The sequence below is a fragment of the Lithobates pipiens genome, unplaced genomic scaffold (assembly GCF_037356315.1).
Source record: "Lithobates pipiens isolate NorthernLeopardFrog02 unplaced genomic scaffold, aLitPip1_a1.2 Scaffold_13, whole genome shotgun sequence".
NCBI lineage: Eukaryota > Metazoa > Chordata > Amphibia > Anura > Ranidae > Lithobates > Lithobates pipiens.
This window is the reverse complement of record NW_027507718.1, coordinates 229,736,419-229,752,839: the sequence shown is the minus strand read 5'-3', so window position 1 is coordinate 229,752,839 and position 16,421 is coordinate 229,736,419. Positions and strand designations below refer to the sequence as shown.

General features: G+C 44.7%; 1 protein-coding gene across 1 annotated transcript in view; it reads right to left on the bottom strand.

The window, feature by feature from the left end:
- ZAP70 (zeta chain of T cell receptor associated protein kinase 70) overlaps positions 1-16,421 on the bottom strand; it is a 168,195-nt gene that overhangs the window by 35,175 nt on the left and 116,599 nt on the right. Inside the window, exons 4-6 of the mRNA XM_077476316.1 lie at positions 13,386-13,524; positions 6,188-6,269; positions 2,377-2,411 (exon numbers count right to left, since the gene is read on the bottom strand). Of these exons, the coding sequence (XP_077332442.1) occupies positions 2,377-2,411; positions 6,188-6,269; positions 13,386-13,524 (256 nt within the window). The remainder of the gene's footprint in view (positions 1-2,376; positions 2,412-6,187; positions 6,270-13,385; positions 13,525-16,421) is intronic.

Sequence of the window (16,421 nt, the reverse complement as noted above, 5' to 3'; positions counted from 1 at the left end):
ACTACTGCTGACTGCTGCCCTTCTGCTGCAGTAGTCCTTTATCAGTATAGGGACTGAGGTACAGTCTGCTAATCATTCACAACCTACTTGTTCCACAAAGGTCCTTATAAGGACTGGTAAGGTATAGGGTACTACAGTACATAGGGTTGAGTGAGGTACAGTCTGCTATTCCTTAAGGACTGGTATAGGTCCACAATACATAGGGTTGAGGTGCACTACTGCTGACTGCTGCCCTTCTGCTGCAGTAGTCCTTTATCAGTATAGGGACTGAGGTACAGTCTGCTAATCATTCACAACCTACTAGTTCCACAAAGGTCCTTATAAGGACTGGTAAGGTATAGGGTACTACAGTACATAGGGTTGAGTGAGGTAGAGTCTGCTATTCCTTAAGGACTGGTATAGGTCCACAATATATAGGGTTGAGATGCACTACTGCTGACTGCTGCCCTTCTGCTGCAGCAGTCCTTTATCAGTATAGGGACTGAGGTACAGTCTGCTAATCATTCACAACCTACTAGTTCCACAAAAGTCCTTATAAGGACTGTTAAGGTATAGGGTACTACAGTACATAGTGTTGAGTGAGGTACAGTCTGCTATTCCTTAAGGACTGGTATAGGTCCATAATATATAGGGTTGAGGTGCACTACTGCTGACTGCTGCCCTTCTGCTGCAGCAGTCCTTTATCAGTATAGGGACTGAGGTACAGTCTGCTAATCCCTAGCTACTAGTTCCACAAAGGTCCTTAAGGACTGGTATAGGTGTAATGTTTGGTGTGCAGTATATAGTTGTGTAATACACGTATAAAATACTTGCACATACTTGACTTCCTCCTGGGGCTGCTTATTATGAGGGGCTCCCACCATCACTGTGCTGCGCTGACTTCCTCCTGGGGCTGTACCTCTGCTGTGCATATTATGAGGGGCTCCCACCATCCCTGTGCTATGCTCATTATGAGGGGCTCCCACCATCCCTGTGCTATGCTGACTTCCTCCTGGGGCTGCTTACGGTGCAGGTGTCAGTGCTGTATATCACGGTGCTGGTGTCAGATCACTCTATCACGGTGCAGGTGTCATTGCTGTATGTCACACTGCTGATGTCAGTGCTCTCTATCACGGTGCTGGTGTCAGTGCTGTATATCACGGTTCTGGTGTCAGTGCTTTATGTCACGCTGCTGATGTCAGTGCTCTCTATCACGGTGCAGGTGTCATTGCTGTATGTCACGCTTCTGATGTCAGTGCTCTCTATCACGGTACTGGTGTCAGTGCTGTATATCATGGTGCTGGTGTCAGTGCTTTATGTCACGCCGCTGATGTCAGTGCTCTCTATCACGGTGCTGGTGTCAGATGACTCTATCACGGTGCAGGTGTCATTGCTGTATGTCATGCTGCTGGTGATCATCTCCTGCACCCTCTTCTTTGCCTACCCTGACCTTCCCTCTCCTCCATTGCCTTCATGCGCTCCACAGTCCTGAATTGTCACAACAATTTCACATATAAAAAAAGAATGCTTGTAGTTGTCGATCCCAGATTCACCTGAGTGAATCACCTGTGTTATGTCATTGGCCATGTGGTGGGACTATGTTTGCACAGCTAGTAATTATTTTGTGGCTGCAAATTTGACCTGTAGGTTTGCAAAGTTCGCCTCCCATTGAAGTCAATGGGGCCCGCCGCGAACGTTACAGTTCGCGAACTATTGGCCGCGTTCGCGAAATGTCCCGTCGGAAGTTCGTCCATCACTACCCTCCAACAATATATTATGCCAATATAAATACAGCAGAAGTTTTGCAAGGCCTCATTATTGTACCAAATCTGTTACATAGCTTCTGCCACTGTTAAATCTCATTATTTATCTTTTTTTTGTATTGGCTTGTTCTATACTGATTATCGGATTTGGGATTTTGTGAAAATGAATAGTCAGCAATGACAGTTTCTTTTATGAAAGGTTTAAGTTGATGTTGTTTCCTGAAGATTCTTACTGCATTATGCATTTGTGGGTGGCTTCAAATGTCTTAATAATGGAAACATAAAAAGAATATGACATGTCATTCACAGAATAAAACAAGAGAAGCAGAGCAATTTTTTTGTTTAACAATGCATATTATGAGTGCAAAATAATACATTTTTACCAGGCTTTGAGATGTAAACAAAGCCTGTATAATACATTGTGCAATGCACAGTCTGTACAATACATTGTGCAATGCACAGTCTGTACAATACATTGTGCAATGCACAGCCTGTACAATACATTGTGCAATGCACAGTCTGTACACTACATGGAGCAATGCAAAGTCTGTACACTACAAGGAGCAATGCAAAGTCTGTACAATACATTGTATTATACATTGCAATTTAATATGTTCTGTTTCGATGTACTTACAGATTTTGGAAGTGAAGGTGGTGCTACACAAATGCCTAGAAAAAGGAAAAAAAAAAAAACATTCATGACATACATGTCATGCAAAAACAATTCTTTTGAAATGACCATTTCCTTAAAGTAGAAGTCCGGTTAAAATCTAACTATGCTTAAAGTGTTACTCAACCCACAACAGTAAAATCAGTCTGTATATGCAGTAAAGCATGCTTGTTATACACACTGTGGAACCTAAGGGGTTAATCCTACACATTGTATAAAAAGGCTGTTTGATCCTGTCTTCTCTGATCCTTCCCTTCTTTTACTGTCCCCAATCCATGTGCTGATAGCACAGAGCCTTGAAGGCACTCTACACATGCTCAGTTTGGTGTGTATTGCTAGATCGTTTTTCTTTTTTCATTTTTGGGAAGGTGCATGTGAACAGCACAGGGCCAATCAGCACTGTCAAGACAGAAAGTCAGGGGTCATGCAGCCTTGTAGGACAGTCGTAGGAGAATGAAAAAATCTCCTACAAGTTTTAACCAGTGATTGGGTGGACACTGATACAAGTCACAAGACAGCTATATAATGCTGATAAGAAAAGATATTTAGCAGTTTATATTTACTAAAATAATTGCATTTCCATGTACTGTATACTGTGGGAGACCAGATATAGTGAATGCAGGGTCCTGGGTTGAGTAACACTCTAAACTTACTCCCACCCCATTCAAAGCCATATACTAACTATTTTTGTAAAGGAAAGATGTGTATACTTACCAAATCTAAGGGCGCTCTTGCCCAGTCACGTTATCTCCTCAGCGACGAGCTTCAGGAGATAGAAGAGAGCGCCAACAACGACTGCAGTGCCTGGGTGATGATGTCACCCTCAGACTTATTATGGGACATCTGCTTTCTCTCCTCTCCCCTGAAGCCCGCGCTGGGGCCTGATCACATGACCAAACTGGACCACCCTTACTTTAGGTAAGTATACTTACACTATATTACCAAAAGATGGTAGATGACGAGACATTTGGCTACCTTAAGAGAGTCATAGTTACTCCCGCCGTTTACCCGCACTTCATTGAATTTCTTCACTTTGAAATTCAGAGCACGTGGCAGAAATCACATTGCGTCAACAACTGCCTCGGGCTTTTGCAATGCTTTGTTTTAATCAGTTAGATTCTCCTTGCCCGCACCAGTTCCAGGTCAGCTGCTGGGCACCGGCTGAGGCGAGGTGACGTCCCCCGGCAACCCCACTGCAGCTGGGGCGAGCCACAGGAAGGGCCCGGCACTCCTCCAGAGTCGCCACCGCTGCCCACGCCCTGCCACCCGGCCCTAGCCAAGGTGAGGGGGTGGGGCGGAGCCTCATCCACCTGGGGTGTGCGTCCAACCCCGCTTCGTGCCCCAGCCCTTTGAACTAATCGTTATCCCAAAATATGGATCTGACTTGCCAACTTCCCTTACCTACATTGTTCTAACATGCCACAGGCCATTCACCTTGAAGACCTGCTGCGGATATGGGTATGGATTTTCAAGGGCCAGCGAGAGCTCACTGTACACCGCCGGTACCGCAACACTTTCCAAGACTTGGGCTCCTTTCTCAGGGCGAACCCATTCCAGGGCGCCCTGCTCTTCACAAAGAAGAGAGATGACTCCCTAGGGCTCCCACTGGCTTCTCCTGGATCAGTCGCATTGCCGCAGTGGATGCCGCAAGGCACCCATCTCCGCCGCTCCAGATTCAGACACCCTTTCGATCGGCCGAGGGTGACTGAGGCCATCACCCATCCCTTCCGAATGGCGCTTGCCTATCTCTCAGGACCGACTGACCCATGTTCAACTGCTGTTCACATGGAACCCTTCTCCACTTCGGCCTTCAAAGTTCTCTTTTGAATATTTGCTATTAGCACCAAGATCTGCACCCACAGCAGCTCGCCTGGGGCTTCCGCACCCACCTACTCATAGTGGTCTAGCCCCCGGGGACCTCTCTCATCACTGGCCATCCAGTTTCAGGGCTGTCGGGGCAGCGCAGGCAGCCCTGCTGGCTAGGCCATAGCCATGGGTGAAAGGGACAGGCTCTCTGGGAGGGGGGGACCCTGGTGGAAGGGGTCTGGTCGGGGGATGAAGGGGCCCGGTCGGGTAGTTAGATGGGAGAGTGTAGCGGTGTGGGTGACCAACGGAGGAGCTACTCTCAGACAGGTGCGGCCCCAGGGTAGTCATAGATAAATAAAGTATTTTCTTGTAAAAAGAGCTAGCCTCAAAACTTCTTGATACCACCTCATATGTGTGTTGCAGTAAAACGTGTTTTTGTAATGGAAAGCGTCTAGAATGGCACTCCACGCACATACAGAAAACAAGAAAACCTGCACTATAGCTTACCACTATACACAGTTTTGAAGACTTTTGCTCTGACAGCACATTCCATATGAATGGGCTGCTTTAACCACATGCCGACCAGCGCACAGCGATATACGTTGGCAGAATGGTACGGGTGGGCAAATGGGCGTACAGGTACGTCCCCTTTAAGATGTGGCATTGTGGGCGCGCGCTCCTGCCGCATGATCTGTGACCATGACCGCGGGTCCAGCCGAGTCGGTGTCTGCCGGGTGCCCGCGATCGTGTCGCGGAGCGGAAGAACGGGGAGATGCTTATGTAAACAAGGCATTTCCCCGTTCTGCCTAGTGACATGACAGAGATCACTGTTCCCTGTCGTTGGGAGCAGTGATTGCTGTCATGAGAGTTATAGCCCATCCCCCACAGTTAGAATCACTCCCTAGGACACACTTAACTCCTTTCCTGCCATTGTCATTTACACCTATTGCTGTATAAATGGCAATGGTCCCAAAATAGTGTCAAAAGTGTCCGATCTGTCTGCCATAATGTTGCAGTCACGATAAAAGTCGCAGATCACCACCATTACTAATAAAAAAATTATAAAAAAAATGCTATAAAACGATCCCCTATTTTGTAGACGCTATAACTTTTGCGCAAACCAATTTATATACGCTTATTACGATATTTTAAAAAAAAATGGAGAAGAATACATATCAGCCTAAACTGAGGAATTTTTTTTTGTTTTTAATATATTTTTGGGGGATATTTATTATAGCAAAAAGTAAAAAAATATTGTTTTTTTTTTCAAAATTGTTGCTTTTTTTTTGTTTATAGCGCAAAAAATAAAAAACGCAGAGGTGATCAAATACCACCAAAGGTAAGCTCTATTTGTGGGGAAAAAAGTACGTCAATTTTGTTTGGGTGCAGTGCCGCACAACCGCGTAATTGTCAGTTAAACCGACACAGTGGTGAATCGCAAAAAGTGCTCTGGTCAGGAAGGCGGTAAATCCTTCCGGGGCTGAAAAGGTTAAAGTAACACAATAAAAAAATGCATTAAAACACATAGTAGTGCATTATCGAACCACAACTGTGTGAACTAGCCCTAAAGGTTTTATCCCACAGATCTTCAAATATTAGACATTTTTAATATTGCTCTTTTGAATAATTTTGGATGCAAAGGTATTTTAACAAAAATGATCACACAGGTATTTAAAATATCACTAGCTTTTTGCTAAATTGTATTCTATTCTATTCTATTCTATGTTTCTATAAAGTGTGTACTCAGTAAAAAAGGATACGGAGCTGTTTAACATGGTAATACAATAATGACCCATAAAATATAAATTTATGGGAGATGAAGGTTTCCAATAATCTAATATTCTTCCCATACTAAAACTGATGAACATTTTGATGCAAAAAACAAACATGAGATTGTGTTACAATAATTTGTCTTTCTTAAATGACACTGATAAGCTTTAATCAATGTGACATTCATCCTCTGACTTACCAACTGATGTGCTGCCATTGGAACAAAACTCTCTTAATACAGTAATGACTCCATCAGGCTTAAGTTTCAGGTATTCAACCAGCTTTATAATGAAAACAGAAAATAGTAGAGGTAAATAAATGTAACAACAAATAATAATAAAATAACATCGTAAGAATATACATTACACAGCATTTTGAAATTCTATTAATTACTTATTCGTTTGGTTAGCTTGCATGTAGTGAAACATTTTTCCATTTTCATTTATTACAATTAGACAGGCTTCATCTATTCATATCCTCTTGAATTCAACAGTACTATTATTAATAGCAGGCATGATTCCTGCATAACGTGATAATAATAAACTTTAATTAAATAAAAAAAGGTTAAACTTACCTGGTCTGGAGTAGTGACTTACCGCCTCTTCTTCAGCCCCCTGCCAACGTTGTCTCCTTGGCAAGCCATGTGCTGAGGGGGCACCTATGCAGGTGCACTCCAAAGCAGATCTGTGTGCATCCATAGACACACACAGCACAGCTCAGCCATGCCTCCTGCTCCCTTCCTGCAGGATTTTACTGACAGCAGCAGAGTCCTATGGATCCTCCAACCCCGTGCTGTAGATGGGATGAGGCTGGAGGACTCAAGTACTGTAAGCCCTTGTACACATGGTTGGACATTCCGCCGGAAAATGTCAGATCGGACCGTCTTGTCCGATAATCCGACCGCGTGTGGGCTTCATCTGACTTTTTCCATCGAAATATCTGACCAACAAAGTTTGAGAGCTGGATATAAAAAATTTCCGACAACATGATCCGATCGGACTTTGTCCGATCGTTTGTAGAGAATTCCCGATCGGACAAAGTGCCATACATGCTCAGATCAAATTCCTAGACCAAAGCTATTGGCTACTAGCCTGAACGTAGTCCCATCATAACTAAATAACGTCATCACATTCCAAACGATCGGATCTTCCGACAACTTTGTCCGACCGTGTGTATGCAACACCAGTTTCGGACAAAATCCAATGAATTTTGTTGTTGGAATGTCCGACCGTGTTTACAAGGGCTAAGACTGCATTCACACCTCCACGTTTTGAATCGTAGGACAGATTTGCCACGATTATACTCACTATTTCAAAGTGCCAAGGTGTGAACGACATTTGAATGGCATCTCATTTGAATGGCACATAAAATTGCCATGCTGTCCTGCCGCGATTGTCACAGGATAAATCACGCTGCAATAGTGGCAACCCGCATCACATGAAGCATCTTGCCCAATTGCGCGACAATCACAGCAGAACCACACCGCAGTCTTTGGTGACATTCAAATGAATGGCATCCTAAATGTACGTTCTGCAATTTGGCGTTCACACCTTGGCACTTTGCAATCATGGGTAGAATCGCAGCAAATCTGCCCTACGATTCAAAACGTGGAGGGATACATGCAATCTAATGCAGCGTACACACGACCAGACTTTCCGGTAGAAAAGGTCAGACGGAATCATTTCATCGGATATTACGATCTTGTGTGGGCTTCATCTGACTTTTAATTCAAAAATTCTGATGGACCTAGAAATGGAACATGTCTCAAATCTGTTCCGACTGAATAAATTTCTATCAGGACCGACGGACCAAAAATGATGCAAGGGCAGCTATTGGCTACTGGCTATTTAACTTCCTTTTCTAGTTCCATCGTATGTCATCACGTTCAAAACAAACGGACTTTGGTCTGTTCATGTGTGGGTAAGTCCGTTCGGTCGGAAGTCTGTCAGAACTCCGTCGGGAAGACTGTCTGACCTTTTCTGCTGGAAAGTCCGGTCATGTGTACGTGGCATAAGTGTTTAAGGAGGTGGAGAGTACAATAAGTGCTTGAATGTTTTTTACCCCAACGTAGGGAATGCATTAACCAGCTCAATACTGGGCAATTACACCCCCTTCCTGCCCAGGCCATTTTCAGTTTTCAGTGCTGTTATACTTTGAATCACAATTGTATGGTCATGCTACACTGTAACCATGTGACATTTTTATCATATTCTTTACACAAGTGGAGCTTTGTTTTTGTAGTATTTAATCATTCCTGGGCTTTTAATTTTTTCCTAAAAAACGTCCCCAAAAAGACCGAAAATGATAAGAAAATAAAAATTTCTTAGTTTCTGTCAGTAAATTTTGTAAATAAGTAATTTTTCTCCTTCACTGATGGGCGCAGATGAGGCAGCACTGATAGGCTGCACTTATGGGCACTGATGAGCCAGCACTTATCCTCATTGATTAGATGACACTGATAAGGAGGCACGAATATGCCGCATATATGGGCACTAATAGGTGGCATTGATATGTGGCACTGATGAGCACTGATAGGAGGCACTGGTGGGCACTGGGCACAGATAGGCGGCACTGGTGGGCACGGATAGGTGGCACTGATGGGTGGCATTGATGGACAGTAGTGATGGGCATTGATGGGCAGCAGTGAAGGGCATTGATGGGCAGCAATGATAGCCAGCACTGACTGGCATCACTGTTGGCCACTGATTGCTGGCACTTGTGGGCACAGATTGGTGCCAATTGTGGGCACTGGTTGGCACTGATTGCTGGCAGTGGCATTCAATCAAATATCTGTACATCTTGGCTTTCTTCCGGGTCTGCTGCCACATGCACCAATGGACCAAGAAGACTATTATTCACTGCACCAATGATTTATGGCTAGCACACTCTGATCGGCTCAGAGAATGACAAAAAAATTGCATATTGCTTAGTAAAACACCACACAGTAAACACACTGTTAGGCACACAATTAACCCTTTGAGCACCCTAGATGTTAACCCCTTCCCAGCCAGTGTCTATAGTTCAGTGTATATTTTTAGCACTGATCACTGTATTAGGCTGCATTTACACCTGAGCCTTTTCAGCTCATAAAAAGCTCATCTCAAAAGTTAAATGCCAAAAAGCAAAATCCCATTAATTTAAATGGCCCCTTTTCACATCTCAGTGTTTTCCCACCTGAAGCAAAAAGCCTGAAGCTCCGAGGGCTTTCACATTGGAGCAGTGTGCTGTCAGGTTGGTAAAAAAAAGTCCTGCTAGCAGTATCTTTGGAGCAGTGAAGGAGCGGTGTATATACTACTCCTTCACTGCCCCTCCCCATTGAAATCAATGGGACAGCGCAGCAATACCGCCGGCAAAGCGCTGCAGCAGCGCTTTGCAGTGCTTTTAACCCTTTCTCGGCTGCCAGCAGGGGGGTAAAACCGCCTCACTAGTGGCCGAATACCGCCGCTAAAATGACAGTAAAGCAGAGCTATTTTTAGTTTTACCACTGATGCCGCTCCCACCCCAGTGTGAAAGGGGCCCTATAGAATTGTGGAGACTTCTCCATAAAAAGATGGGGATCTGTCTGCCATATTGATCTTATGGCTCTACTACTTCCTGAGCAACTCACCCATACCTCCAAACTGTCCCTGATTTGGAACAATGTCCCTCCATCCCTCTTTGCCACTCATTTGTCCTTTATTTTGGTCTGATCTATATAGTTGTATATAAAATACACTTTTCATTTATCAAAGTTTTTTCCAGTGCTAAACCTTCTATCCAAATTCTAAATTGCTGCATTTGTCAATTTTAAAAGCCAATATAAAGTAATATTAGTGGTAAAAAAAATCACTTGTGGATTTAATTAACTTTTTTTTTGGTTATGTTCCTTTTAAGGGGGTGTGGCATGGGGCGTGTCCTATGCCTACATACGTTTGCTAGTAGGTGTCCCTCATTCCCATCTCAAAATGCTTACCTGAAACAAGTATGTAAGTAAAGAGTTTTAACTTTACTATGAGTTCTTTTACAGTGTTTTTATTGAGAAAATAGTAGAACAAAATGAATAACATACCAAATTGTACAAACAAGTAAGACTCAGCAGAGTACATGTAAACGTTTCACAGTCAGCATGATATAATGAGAAAAGCAGAACTGAAATGTGAGATGTTAAGTCCATAATGGGTCTAAATGGGTCTAAAGCAGCATCAAGGTTGACAAACCTTGTGGGCCATGTGGCGTATAAAAGGTAGCCTTCAGGTCTGGTATGGATATTAAGGTGAACCCCGCGTCAATTTGAAAAAAAAATTGACGTGGGGTTCCCCCTAAAAATCCATACCAGACCCTTTATCCGAGCACCCAACCTGGCAGGCCGCAGGAAAAGAGGGGGGTTCCCTCCTGAACCGTACCAGGCCACATGCCCTCAACATTGGGAGGATGCTTTGGGGGTCTGTGACCCCTCAAAGCACCTTGTCCCCTTGTTGATGAGGACAAGGGCCTCATCCCCACAACCGTGGCCGGTGGTTGTGGAGGTCTGCGAGCGGGGGGCTTATCAGAATCTGGAAGCCCCCTTTAACAAGGGGACCCCCAGATCCCGCCCCCCCTGTTTGAAATGGTAAGGGGGTACAAAAGTACCCCTACCATTTCACAAAGAAAGTGTAAAAAATGGTTAAATAAAACAAACACACTTTTGAAAAATTCCTTTATTAAAAATAAAAAAATAAAAAAAAGATTCCAGCGGCGGTAATCCACTCTTGCTATCCAGCGACGGACGGTCATCTCTCCAGCGATGGCTCATCTCATCCAGCGCAGCGAATCCATCCTTCTTCTGTCTCCGTGGAGGAGACACTGCAAGGATTCCGGCGGCCTGACGTTTCTTATATACGGTGGGCGGGGCCACCCGTCACCTGACCCCGCCCCCCTCTGATGCAAGGGGAAACCCGGGGTTCCCCGTGACGTATGGGTGACCCCGCCCCCCTCTGATGTAACGGAAACCTGCCTGTGTTACATCAGAGGGGTGCGGGGTCACCCATACGTCACAGGGAACCCCGGGTTTCCCCTTGCGTCAGAGGGGGCGTGGTCAGGTGACGGGTGGCCCCGCCCTCCGTATATAAGAAACGTCAGACCGCCGGAATCCTTGCAGTGTCTCCTCAGCGGAGACAGAAGAAGGATGTATTCGCTGCGCTGGATGAGATGAGACATCGCTGGAGAGATGACCGTCCGTCGCTGGATAGCAAGAGTGGATTACCGCCGCTGGAATCTTTTTTTTATTTTTTTATTTTTAATAAAGGAATTTTTCAAAAGTGTGTTTGTTTTATTTAACCATTTTTTACACTTTCTTTGTGAAATGGTAGGGGTACTTTTGTACCCCCTTACCATTTCAAACAGGGGGGGGGCGGGATCTGGGGGTCCCCTTGTTAAAGGGGGCTTCCAGATTCTGATAAGCCCCCTGCCCGCAGACCTCCACAACCACTGGCCACGGTTGTGGGGATGAGGCCCTTGTCCTCATCAACATGGGGACAAGGTGCTTTGAGGGGTCACAGACCCCCAAAGCATCCTCCCAATGTTGAGGGCATGTGGCCTGGTGCGGTTCAGGAGGGAGGGGGGGGGGCGCTCTCGTCCCCCCCTCTTTTCCTGCGGCCTGCCAGGTTGCGTGCTCGGATAAAGGGTCTGGTATGGATTTTTAGGGGGAACCCCACGTCAATTTTTTTTTTAATTTGACGCGGGGTTCCCCTTAATATCCATACCAGACCTGAAGGGTCTGGTTATGGATATTTAGGGGGAACCCCACGTCAAATTTTTTCTTAAATTTGAGGCAGGGTTCCCCTTAATATCCATACCAGACCTGAAGGGCCTGGTAATTGAATTTGGGGGACCCCCACGCCTTTTTTATTTATTTTTTTTTTTTTTATCAATGACTTTCAATGAGTGTTCTCTGTATTATGGAGCCGACAATTCATAATAGCTGCGAGTGATTTTAAAGGACTTTTTTTCCTGCATAAATGACACTTTGTGCAGGGACAGTTCTAAGCACCAGAAACATGAGCCCCTTCACAGGCATACTATAGACAACCCCCCCCCCCCCCCCTACGAAATTTAAAGGGATATTACACTTTTATTGTTTCACTTTAATCATTATTAAAATCACTGCTCCCGAAAAAACGGCCGTTTTTAAAACTTTTTTTTGCATTGATACATTTCCCCTGGGGCAGGACCCGGGTCCCCAAACACTTTTTAGGACAGTAACTTGCAGAATCTTTTCTCTCTGTCAAATCTTTTTTCTCTGTCGAATATTTTCTCGATATAATCTTGGACTAATAGAGGTAAGGTTAGGCACATTCGACCACAGGTTCTATAGACAGATTGTTATTGTCAGAGTCATGTCGAATCTCCTATTCTATATCGAACTGTTGTAACAATGAAAACGAAAATAAAGCATTTATTTATGTTGGATCTTTCGTTTTTTCGGATTTTGTGCTTTCGTTATCGTTTGTCAAAACGAAAACGAAAATAGCTGAAATTTGGACGAAAATGCATTCGGACGAAAACGAATGCACATGTCTACTAGGCTTATGAAATTGTGCACAGCTCTCTCTCTCTCTCACTCTCATGAGAGTTTGCCAGGAAGGAAGGGAGTGAGTCATAAGAGGGCCAATCAGAGCTGCAGATCCGGCTGTGTGCCTCTGTGTAAATCTAGGAAGTGAACAGGCAGCAGCTTCAGCTGCCCACAGTTAAAATGGTTGCAGCCAGACTCAGTGGAGGGAGATTTCTGCAGCATGTTTTGCAAGTACAGAATCACCGTATATATAAAATAATATGCAAAGTGGTTGGAGGGAAGTTTCAGAATGGCAAAGATGTTTTTATTACATATTATGTGAGCAGACTGCAGTTCCTCTTTATGCAGCTTTTCTGAGACAAAGGGTGGGAATCTGATTTCACACACCGCACAGCTCAGAGGGGAGAACTGAGAGTAATTGGAGACCTGCGTAGAAGGAAGGGACACACCCCCTCTACACAATCTCATGGGAAAATATGTACAGCTGAGGCTGTCAATCACAGGCTATGTGTTGAGACCCCTTCTCCACCCCCCTTGATCCCTTGAAGTCAGCACACCCTGTCAGAAATGACTCATGCAGAAAGCAGTATAATGAGACTGCAGAAGGAAATCATACTCAGTGCTTTGGACTGAGGCAAGTATACAAAATAAAAGGATGTGCTTTGTTCATTTTTCATGTCAGAGGTTTACAACCACTTTAATAACTTGCATACCACTTCCCAATGAATGTTTTCTGCACTTACAAAAATGCTTAGTTTACCAGCACTGCCTAAAATATTATTTGGAAAACCAAAAGATATCAGCAAGGTTTATAATGATCTTACATTATCTTGCCTAATGTGCTAAATGTTGACAAAATTAGACTTGCCTGCCATAAAGTGTCAAACTTGGTTCCTTCAGGGATTCCATATCTCCCAGATTTGTCGTGCTCAATCTTATAATGGTAGATTGTTTTTCCATAGATTACTGAAAGAGCAAAGTTGTCAGCGTCCGGTCTCTTCCTTATCCTTAAATAGAGAAGAGATCATGAAAGAATTATTAGTCATTAAAAAAATCCCCCTGTGGGTAAAGCATGAGCACACTCACTGTTGTGAAGGTAGTGAAATTGTAGTAGACAAGTCCAGAGAGAACACTTTAGAGGTAGAGGAACTGGAAGCAGTGCAAGCAGAATGTATTGAGAACATAAAAAGCACAGAAGGGGAAAGAACACTGACAATCTAACAAAAATGCTGAGCCTATAGTCTCTCTGGAACACACAAAATAATGAAGGCAGGATCAGGAATATATGACCATACATTAAAACGGGAAAGGAATGGTATTCCTAGGACATAAAAAAGCAATCTCAGCTCCCATCATCCTATGACAAAAAAATATAAAGAAATGTAATATAAATATACAACTCAATATATCAAATCAAAGTGTTTTTATTTTTACAATGCATCTGTAAGAGTCTATATATTTGAGAATACAAGTTAGACTTTAACAATGCTAAAACTAGTGGCGCTTTATTGCTGACTAGGGATGAGCCGAACAACACCCGGTTCGGTTCGCACCAGAACTTTCGAACGGACCCCAAATTCGTACGAATGTTAGAACCCCATTGAAGTCTATGGGACTTGAACGTTCAAAATTAAAAGTGCTAATTTTAACTGCTAATATGCAAGATACTGTCCTAAAAAGGGTTTGGGGACCTGGCTCCTGCCAGGGGACATGGGTCAATGCCTAAAATGTTTTTAAAAATGGCCATTTTGGCGGGAGCAATGATTTTAATGACGATTAAAGTGAAAAAAAAGTGAAATATTCCTTTAAATATCGTGCCTGGGGGTGTCTATAGTATGCCTGTGAAGTGCCACGTGTTTAGAACAGTCCCTGCACAAAATGACATTTAATGGAAATAACGTCATTTAAAACTGCTTGCGGTTTTAATGTTATATCTGGTTCCTGCAATATGGTTGAAAATCATTGAGAAAAATGGCATGGGTAGCCCTCCCTGCTCATTACCAGCCCCTTTGGGTCTTGTACGGATATTAATTGGAACCCCGTACCCATATTAAGAAAAGGAAATACGTGTGGCCCCCAGGCCCTATATACTCAGAACAGCAGTATACAAACAAGACAGGGACTGTGTAAGTTTGTTGTGTTAAGTAGAATCTGTTTGTAATTTTGAACTGGTACATTTTTAAAGTGTAGCTCCAGTCAAAAAATCTATTTTTAAGCTTTTTGGAAAACATAGGGAAGGGTTATCACCCCTGTATAATTTGTTTTGCCATCCGTCTTTTTTCATCTTTCGTCTTAGGCACTGGTGCTGGTGTCACGACACTGCAACCTCTCCCATATACTCTAATTGTAGTGCAGGAATGAGCCCTGCTGCAAAGCATTGCATCAAAAATTGTAATTAAAAGCCCCTGTTAAACAGGGGCAGAAAAGTTGGGCTGGTGGCATCACCCAGAACCAAAAATGTTCTTCCAACATATCAGCGGAGGAGGAAGAGGATAGACAATCAACATAACAGGACAGTCACTCAGCATCAGCATAGGCAGTCTTGAAGGGATGTGATATTTCAAAAAAAATTATTCGGTTACATCAGCTTCAGATTCTTGGTAGCTGTGGGTGATCCAAGACTGATTCACCTTGATGAAGGTCAGTCGATCAACTGAGTCGGTGGACAGGCGCACCCTGTGATCGGTAACAAAGCCACCAGCAGCACTGAAGGTGCGTTCCGAAAGAACGCTGGATGCAGGACAGGCCAGTAGCTCAATTGCATACTGTGTAAGCTCTGGCCAGTGATCCATCCTCAAGACCCAGTAAGCCAGAGGATTTTCAGTCTGACCTTGCCCCTAGGTATTCCTGCACCATGTAAATCAGACGCTGGCGATGGTTGCTGGAACCGATCATACCTTGGGGCTGCGGACTAAAAAATTGTCTGAAAGCATTGGTCAGACGGCCACCTTCTCCACCGCTCCTTCTGACCGATGCCTCAGCAACATGTTGTCCAGGACCAGGAGTTTGTAACCTCCCGGTCTCTGGGAACGCGTTGCACAGACCTTTCTGCAAGGCCTCCCGGAGATGTCTCATCCTCTGCTCCCTCTGCGACGACAAGATAAGGTCGGCAACCTTACCCTTGTACCATGGATCAAGGAGAGTGGCCAGCCAGTAATGGTCCCTCTCCTTGATCCGAAGAATACGAGGATCCTTCCGCAGGCTTTGCAGGATCAGGGAGGCCATGCAGCGTAGGTTAGCTGAGGCATTCGGTCCGGAGTCCTCTGGGTCACTAAGGACAACATGATCCGCAGCTACCTCCTCCCAGCCACGTACAAGTCCACGGGTTACTTGGAACTGTAAATCATCCCTACAAGACTGCTGCTGATGCTGAGTGCCAGCCTCCACCTCCATGCTGACACAATCCTCCTCCTCCTCCTCCTCATCCTCTTCCTGTGTGATGGGTGGCACAGAAGGAACACTGTCTGGATAAAAGGGGCCTTGAGAGGCAAGGAAGTCCTCCTCTTCCTGCCTCTGTTCTGCTTCAAGTGTGCTGTCCATTATTCCACGCAGCGTAAGCTCCAAGAGGTGGACAAGAGGTACAGTGTCACTGATGCATGCACTGTCACTGCTCACCATCCTTGTGGCTTCCTCAAACGGTGACAGGACAGTGCATGCATCCCTGATCATGCCCCACTGGCGTGGTGAGAAAAAACCAAGCTCCCCTGACCCTGTCCTGGTGCCTTAGTCGCACAGGTACTCATTGATGGCCCTCTGCTGCATGTGCAGCCGCTGCAGCATGGCCAACGTTGAGTTCCCCCTGGTGGGCATGTCACATATAAGGCGGTTCTTGGGCAGGTTCAACTCCTTTTGGAGCTCAGCCAGCCGAGCACAGGCATTAAATGATAGGCGGAAATGCACACAG